General features: G+C 35.2%; 1 protein-coding gene across 1 annotated transcript in view; it reads left to right on the plus strand.

The window, feature by feature from the left end:
• Window positions 1–3,832: 3,832 nt before the first annotated feature.
• The window catches only part of LOC107695552 (myoferlin-like), a 32,555-nt gene continuing 27,784 nt past the window's right edge, over window positions 3,833–8,603 (plus strand). Inside the window, exons 1-3 of the mRNA XM_016495529.1 lie at window positions 3,833–4,031; window positions 4,126–4,181; window positions 4,585–4,676. Of these exons, the coding sequence (XP_016351015.1) occupies window positions 3,944–4,031; window positions 4,126–4,181; window positions 4,585–4,676 (236 nt within the window). The 5' untranslated portion in view covers window positions 3,833–3,943. The remainder of the gene's footprint in view (window positions 4,032–4,125; window positions 4,182–4,584; window positions 4,677–8,603) is intronic.

Below are 8,603 nucleotides of genomic sequence, written 5' to 3' on the forward strand. Positions count from 1 at the left end.
ACTTGTAGCCAATCAGCAGTAAGGGGCGTGTCTACTCATGATGTGGAGGAGAGAGCGTTCAGTCCGAGCCGAGCGACAGAAAGATAGAGATGGCGGATAAAAAACAAAAGAGGAAAACGTCTGCGGAACAAACGAAGGCTTAAGGCAAGAAGTAGGACCCGTGCTTTGTTTCACAGAACTAATCGTTGCCTGGGTTTCGTACATATGTTTGGGGCAGAGCTATCAAAATAGGGACGAGACCCTTTTGGGGTAGGGGCGTGTTTGTTTTGGTGATTTCAAATGTCAGCATTGGCTAACAGAAATCGCTTACCCCACCTTTAATAAACAGAACTGCACACATCCCGTGGAAGAACATTCCTACCGGAGCTACTTCTCTAAATTTATGTCTATGGCGATTCACGCAGGTATGTGTTAATCCGCAGCGGTGACGACCCGACCAGGCTACAATAGTCCAAATATAAGTACTTATTATAAGTGTACCGTAGTGATTCGGAATAAGACAAAAACACGGTTTGGAAGATGAATTCATGATGTACTCGCTCATTATATACATTTGGCAAATTTTGAACACAGAAAAAGTTACATAGTGCTGATTTAAGTGGTTGAATATGGAAGAACAATACTGACAAATGTCTTTGAAACAAAAAAATGTTGAATTGCACTAACTAAAAAAATAATGCATTGCATTATGCACTTGCGTTCATATTCTGGGCTCATCTGCTTGCCTGTATATAGTTTGCATCATCAAAAAAACTGCTTAATTTGTCCTTCATGGACAAAAGTGGGCACCCATAGGAATGAATGGGAAATACTAATTCAAATAATTTTTTTTATCTGTCCAATAAAAATCTATAAATCCAACACAATGCAGATCATACATACACATAAATGAAGGGGTGAGCCTATACAACATTCTTAATGTGGCAAACACTCATACTCACACTCACACACACAAACAGAGCACTGAATGAGCCTAACAGGCTATTTTTTTTTTTAGTTATTGGTATATTGTTAGTTTTATTGTTCATTGTTTATTCTTACCTGTTTGTTACCATTTACGTTTTTGAGTTATTGTTAGGTATATTATTTATTCTTACCTGTACCAATTACGTTTTTGAGTTATTGTTAGGTTTATTATTTATTCTTACCTGTACCATTTACTTTTTTGAGTTATTGAAATTTGATGTTTTTTGTTAGAAATAAATGATTACTACTTTGTCTTTTCCTCAGATTTGTCTGTAAGCATATTTTGGCATCTTTGTATAGTCTCACCCAACACAAATGTTTTTTTATCCTACAATTTTAACTTGTGATAAAATCTAAAACTTAAAAGAGTTCGTTACAACAATGGTTTATAGATTTCAGCCTATATGCAGACATTGAGTACTACAGCCAAATAGTTGCTATTGATATTTTTCATATTTTGATATTTTAAATTTTTATACCATCATATGTCACCAGATGTCACCAAATTTTTTTATTTTTTTTTTTGCTGTCTGAATTTACTGGAATGATTTTTTTTACTAAAGTAAAAGAAATATTAAATATTACATAAACATAAGCATATTTTACATAAAATATGGTACTTTTAGAGGTAAATACATTTTTAAAAACTCCAAAAATCACAAAAAATTGCATAAATTGATTTTTATTTAGTTTATATTTTATAGAAGATAGTGATAAGACATTTATTTAAAAAAAAAAAAAAAATGGGATCACACCTGAGACCTTCGTGCCCAATACTGCAAATTTGTCCACGAAGGAATTATTCACTCACACAAAAGACGCAATGGCATTATGGTGCATACTGGCCAATGTGACATGGAGAAATAAAATCACCGCTTCTAATACAGATTTGCAGACAAGCGGGGTGATACAAACAGTGTGAAGTGCTCCGCCCTCTTCGGACTCCGCTGGGCCAATTAAATTCAAGGACCAGAACTAAAGGCTCTGGTTTGAACAAGGGTTGCCAACAGGCCGCAAAAACCTCTGAAGAGTGCAGATTCTGAACCCAGACTCTCTGAAGGTAAGGTTAGTAGGAGAATGATGTTCAATTATTGAACCATCATCACAGACAACATCCCCTAAGTCCTTCACAATATGCCAGGAGCGGATCTACTAAGAAAAAGCACCCCAGATTTATCCCAGGATAAAATATAAATGTAAGCAGTGTTTTTTTGTACCGAATTTTAGCAGCTGCACTTTAATGTGATGACATAAAAAAGATGTCCCGTGAAAAAGTTGGGTAAGAAATCTAATCTTAACTAGACTGACATTCTTTAAAGAAAAACTCCATGTTGGCTAATTGACAAGGTCTTTTCTAAAAACGTAAATAGCTTGCAGGTGTTCTGGCCTTCCGTTATGCCTACAGACATTCCTACTTCTGTTAAGATCTTGATGCACTAAACCTGTGATATATATATCATCCAAGTAGCCTAATAAACTCTTTATGTATATTTTAGACCTACTCTAACGAGTTTAGAGACATTAGAATGTGTTGAGCATTTAATAGACAGTGTCTTGGTGCCCTGGCCTGGATATTAATATTTTGTTATAAAAGGTCCAAGCACCAAATGTTAATTTAGCCACCCTACTCAAAACACCCACAAATTCAGAAACGGCCAATTTTGCTCTGCAGAGACCTCAATCTCACTGGAGGGGCACAGGAACCTTTTAATCCCAATCTTTTTCTATTAGTTGCCATCTCTTTGAATGCAAATAAATGCATAGATTTAGTTCATTTGTATGAGTATGGTGTACTGACAGTATAGTTTTATATAATTAGTGTACAGTGAAATGTAGATAATTAAACATTTTTAATAGACTCCAATAAAACATGTATTTTCAAGTTGTCAAAATGATTAAATAAATTGCTATCCATTTAAAAACGAAAAGGCAGTTTTATTTGTCCTTTTCAAAATAATATATATTATAAAAAACACATTTACTATTGTGGTCGAATAATGAAACAAACACTTAAACTGCAAGCATTACTATACATAATTATAAATTATAAAAATAAAAGAGCCTTCAGCCTTGAGATAAATGGTTCAGATATATTTTTGAGCTACAAATGACATCTTCACATTCATTTGAAATTGACATCCTATGACATGCAATTTGTCTAAATAAAAAATGTTGAATATAAGTCCACACTTGCACCACATATATTATGATCACATAGCTTATTATGACAGTTAACATGTTTAGAGGGCTATTTCTGACTTCTCGTTTAAACAATAAGAGGGGGTGATTTCTTTTCAAAAACAGTTGCCCTTTTTGACAAATGTGTATTGATATAACCATCAAACCATCAACATTTCAGTGAAGATTCAAGTTGGATTTTCCTGTAAAAAATATTAAAATTCATTTCAGTTAGATCGCTATAATGCACATGGGCCATGCTTGGACCCTGATGGTTGCTGCTTGTGGCTATATTTTGTTTTTAATTGTAGTATATAGATTAAGTATAGATGATTGAATGCTTGTTTGCTTTGGTGTTGCCACCCTACAAATAATTTTCTACATCCGTCCCTGCAATATGCCAATTATGTGTCTTATGTTTGTTTGAACGTCACAGCACTCGATGTGATTCTATGTGATTCGTGCGATGCACCGCTAGGTGGCGCTTGTCCCTCATCCCTTAAACTTTACAATGAGATCAGTAACTTTGGTGTATTTGGCTCAACATGCAATGAATAATCTCAAATAAAATATTAAATGATGAATCAAAAGTATTTCATAATTTAAAAGAATTACTGTGGGAAAATACATGTGAACTGAACCGGTAAATTAGGCAGTCTGCCACATTGTGTCACTGAAGTAAGTCCACACCCTTCACAAACTCCCAAATGGATGAGGGCACTGCAATGAGCACACGGTCTCACAAACAGAGAGACATCACTATGAAAGTGCAGTAAATGAAAAAGCTGATTTTTCTGTCATGTTGCGTGTGGCAGTCGAGTCTGCGGCGGGTCTGCCCAAAAAGAAACTGGGCAGTCCAGACCCCACCGCATCTGTGGTGTTTAAAGGTAAGAACTCCTCATGTGTTTCCTATTTAGCAATTAGACCGCAGAATACCCGACTATTAGTTTTGTTAATCTGATTAATTTCTTATAATTTTAGACGAAAAGAAAAAAACCAAGCCCGTTAACAGTGAAGTGAACCCAGTGTGGAATGAGGTCTGTTGAGTTATTTATTTTAATACATGTTTAAACGCTTTAACGCGAATTCCAAATGAATGGAGTTCAAGTTCGCTGTGTATATACCGTGTAAATGTACATACTGTTTATTTAATGGGATTATAATTACCTGAGTATGTTTTCTTACATAGCACAGTTTTAAACATTTCTCCAGTAGCTTTGAGAGTTTGTATTTATTTATTTTAATACATGTTTAAACGCTTTAACGCGAATTCCAAATGAATTCCGCTGTGTATATACCGTGTAAATGTACATACTGTTTATTTAATGGGATTATAATTACCTGAGTATGTTTTCTTACATAGCACAGTTTTAAACATTTCTCCAGTAGCTTTGAGAGTTTGTGAAGTTTTGAATACTCTATTTCCCTCCCCCCTTTTAGACACTTGAGTTTGATTTAAAAGGTGTTCCTCTTGATTCTTCCTCCTACATTGATGTGATTGTGAAAGACCACGAAACTCTTGGCAAGGACAAGTGAGTGTTTTTCAGTTGTTCACTTGAGTCATATACTCAATATTAACCAGTGTAAGAAGACAAACAGTGTGATGTTGAACTTTTGCTCCCACCCTTATCAAATAGAAGTTGTGTGACTAGAGCAGTTCAAGGCATATAGGACTTAAGAGTTTTGACCTCCTGTATTTAAGAATTGCATTTTTACCAAAAGTGATTTGCAATTCATTAAAATGCAAACACAATTCAATACGCAGTTTTGCATCATTTAATTCACTTGGTTGATTCACATCTGTATTGAATATTGATGCATTTTAAGGGTAATGGTAAACCTTTTTAATCTTGGTGCGACACTGTAATACCTTGCAGCTCACACACCTTCACGGCCGTGTTCAGACCTGCTCCACAATGTCATGAGGGGTGGAACGGAGGCATTTGGTTCACAGTACTGGATGAATAAATGATTGTTAGTTACTGGTCTGAAATGCAGTTGTTGCATAAAGACATGAATTGAAATAAACAGAAGGGTCTTAAAGGGCTTTATCACCATGTTGGGCTATAAATTTCATGCATTTCCAGTTATTCCAGATTTTTCTGTGAGAACCGCATAGGAGGAAATCCAGTGTCAAACACAAAGAGGCACATAACTCCTGCTGAAATTTACATTAATGCAATTACATGCAAATTGTTTTGTTGATGTCAGGTGGCTGTTTTAGGGTCTGTCAGAAATGAACTTTTGTGAAGGCTTTTTTCTAAGCATATAAAACCACTCCTTCATACTTATGTTAAATGCTTTAATCAATTAATGTAGTCATTCCTGATTTGAATAGCTACATTATGTGCCATAACATGTCTAAACCAGAATATTGCCAGATGTTACACTTAAGGGGATAGTTCACCCCAAAATGAAATTACTCACCCTTAAGTTGTACCAAAGATATTTTGAAAAATATTGGTAACAAGATGGTTGCTGGTAGCCATTGACTTCCATAGTATTATGGAATTAACATAGTATTTCTATAGTATACTATGGAAGTCAATGGCTACCAGCAACTGTGTTGCAAATGTGTTGTCGTATGCTGACAATTATTTATCAATATCAGTAGTTTGATGTGATCTTACACTAGAAATTACACTAGAGCAATACTGAGATGCTTTCAATCCAAGTAAAAGGAACTGTATTGAAAGGATTTCACTCCCATTTTATTATTCTGACAACTATACCTTGGTTACTAAGGTAAAAGAAGCATTGTTAAATATGTAGAAAGAAAAAGCCGATTTGTTGGGCTGTGACAGTTTCTTATCTCTTACAAACACTTATACTGACTGTTACTGTATACCTGTTGCTGTGTTGAAAGAGCACTAGTTAAGTTGTTGTACAGTAGCATCTAAGTTAATATGGGGTAATTAGAGTAAAAAAAATCAGTTATTGCTCAGTTTTCCTCTATATGAGTGGGATTTAAAGTACCTCCCTCTGTCAATGTATTGTATGTTTACTGACTGAAAGGGCTGGACTAGCAATTTTCTTTCCTGATGAAATCACTATATTTGGAGCAGCACATATCTTATGATCTTTACCCTACATTACAAACCTGACAGTATTGTTTTGGTATTATTTATATGCTATCATCGTTTTTATTAATATTTTAGCATATTTTTCATTTTTTTAAATATTTTTCATTTTTATTATGTTTCATGTGCATTTGTGATTTTTCTTTTATATTACTGTCAAGGTTTAATATATTTTTATTTCAGTTTTAGTTCAAGTTTTAGTTTTTATTTATTTTCAAATTCCAGTTAGTAATTTTAGTAAATTGCCAAGGTTTTTAATCTAATATTTGTATTTTGTTTTATTTTATTTGAGCTTAGTTTCAATTAACAAAAAAATTGTTTTAGTTAATGATAATAACCCTGGATAGACATGAACAAAATTTAGGGTTAGTTAATGTGTAGGTTAAGACTGTCTGAGAATGTAGTCCCTGAATGTTGAGATGTTGATCCAGCAACGTACTTGGCAAAATCTTGTGGGACACATTTATTTTGCTCTTTGGAACAAAAGTAGCATTGTTGCATTTCAAATCATTTATGTTTGAGAGTTTGGCAAATTAAGAGCATCACGACACTGATCTTGTCCAATGACTGCTTCATGCAAGGGCAGAATTGTAGTCAACAGCACATTTAGAGTTTAATTCCCATTGAAATACTGTAGTGTGTGTGTGCTAAAGTACAGGCTGAGATGTTTAAAGAATATGTGTTTGATCAATTCTACCGAGAGGTTAGTAAATATTAATCATACTTGGAATCACCGCAGGCATAGGATCTCAGAAATAGCATTCCATAAAGGAAATGGAATGAGGCGAAATGTTGGAGGGTGTGGTTACCTTTGCTTTATGTGTTTGCTTTGGCATTTTTGTTTGAAACTTGGATCATCTGGTTTTGAATATTCGGTTGGAGACTATGTAGGGAATTTTGCGCAATGCAAATGTTTTTATCGTCATAGGATGTTTTGCGATTAATCCAGGTTTTGGGGAGGAATGTTTTATCAGATTTCTCATTCATTCTAATTTGGCTTCATTGTAGTTTGAACTAGGGCTGTCAAATCCATTAATCACGATGAATCGCATCCACAGCATACAGCTGTGACAGGCAGACACATTTAAAGGTGTCCTGTATGGAACGATGTTACCCCAGCTGACAGTTATCCATTCTCACCTGTACAAGTGAACACTGAGCATCGGCAGCTAATGAGGCACATTGGAGCGATGTCGACGCCTCTCTTCGACTGATTGACTAGAGGAGGAGCTGTCAATCTAGAACTAGTGGACCAATGATGATGCTTAACCCACCCTGATTTACATGACACTCTAACCCAGGGGTGCCCAAACTTGGTCCTGGAGGGCCGGTGTCCTGCAGAGTTTAGCTCCAACCCTAATCAAACACACCTGAACCAGCTAATCAAGCTCTTACTAGGTATGCTAGAAACTTCCCGGCAGGTGTGTTGAGGCAAGTTGGAGCTAAACTCTGCAGGACCTCCAGGACCGAGTTTGGGCACCCCTGCTCTAACCGCAACATTTGGAAAAGCAAGTGCAGAACATGTGAGAAGAGTGAAGGGAAAAACAGCATAAGCATACAAAAAATAAAAATATGAGCAGAAAATATCTGAGCACAAAAAACAGGGAAATAAAAGTAAAAAATGATTTTGTGTGCAAGTCAGATAATTTTGCATTAATATTTCAGTTTTCCGCAATATGATTTTAAATGTGCTTAAAGTTTTGATTCATGCTTAGTATTTTTTTTTAAATGCATTCAATTTTTTTGATTTACGCTTACTATTTTTCGATCCGTGACCATTTTTACTTGCGTTTTTACATTTTGGTTTCACACTTATTTTTTTTATCCATGACTGCAATACTTTAGACAGAAAATTGCCCCCATATTTAATGGTTTTATGAATGTTATACGCAGACATTTGTGCTGTTTGTTTCATGAATGCGGCCCAGCGTGCTCTGGTCTAATGTTTGTGGACACACCCTTGTCATTATTGTGAAATATCACAACAGCACACTAATCAAATGTGTAGAGCTAACAAGGCAATGTTTTCAGAAGGCAAATGCAGAATGTCTCATCGTTTGTGGCATTAGAATTAATAATCGGCAAACATTTCACTTAGCTAGGGCAATTCTCAGATGGAAAATGGACTTTGAGGGTGTTCCTGGATGCTGACCTACTAAGTGTCCTGATCACAGTATTAATCTGCATGGCATTATTTACTTTTGGAGGAGACCTCTCTTGTGACCTTACAGAGAGCACACAAAGATCTTTTCTCCCATGAAAACATTCACGCATTGTGTTGTGTAGCATTTGATAATATTTTATTAGCATTTCATATACATATGTATGTATGTATGTATATGTGTGTATATATATATATATATGTGTGTATATATATGT

This window comes from Sinocyclocheilus anshuiensis, unplaced genomic scaffold, assembly GCF_001515605.1.
Source record: "Sinocyclocheilus anshuiensis isolate Anshui unplaced genomic scaffold, SAMN03320099.WGS_v1.1 scaffold466, whole genome shotgun sequence".
Classification (NCBI taxonomy): Eukaryota; Metazoa; Chordata; class Actinopteri; order Cypriniformes; family Cyprinidae; genus Sinocyclocheilus; species Sinocyclocheilus anshuiensis.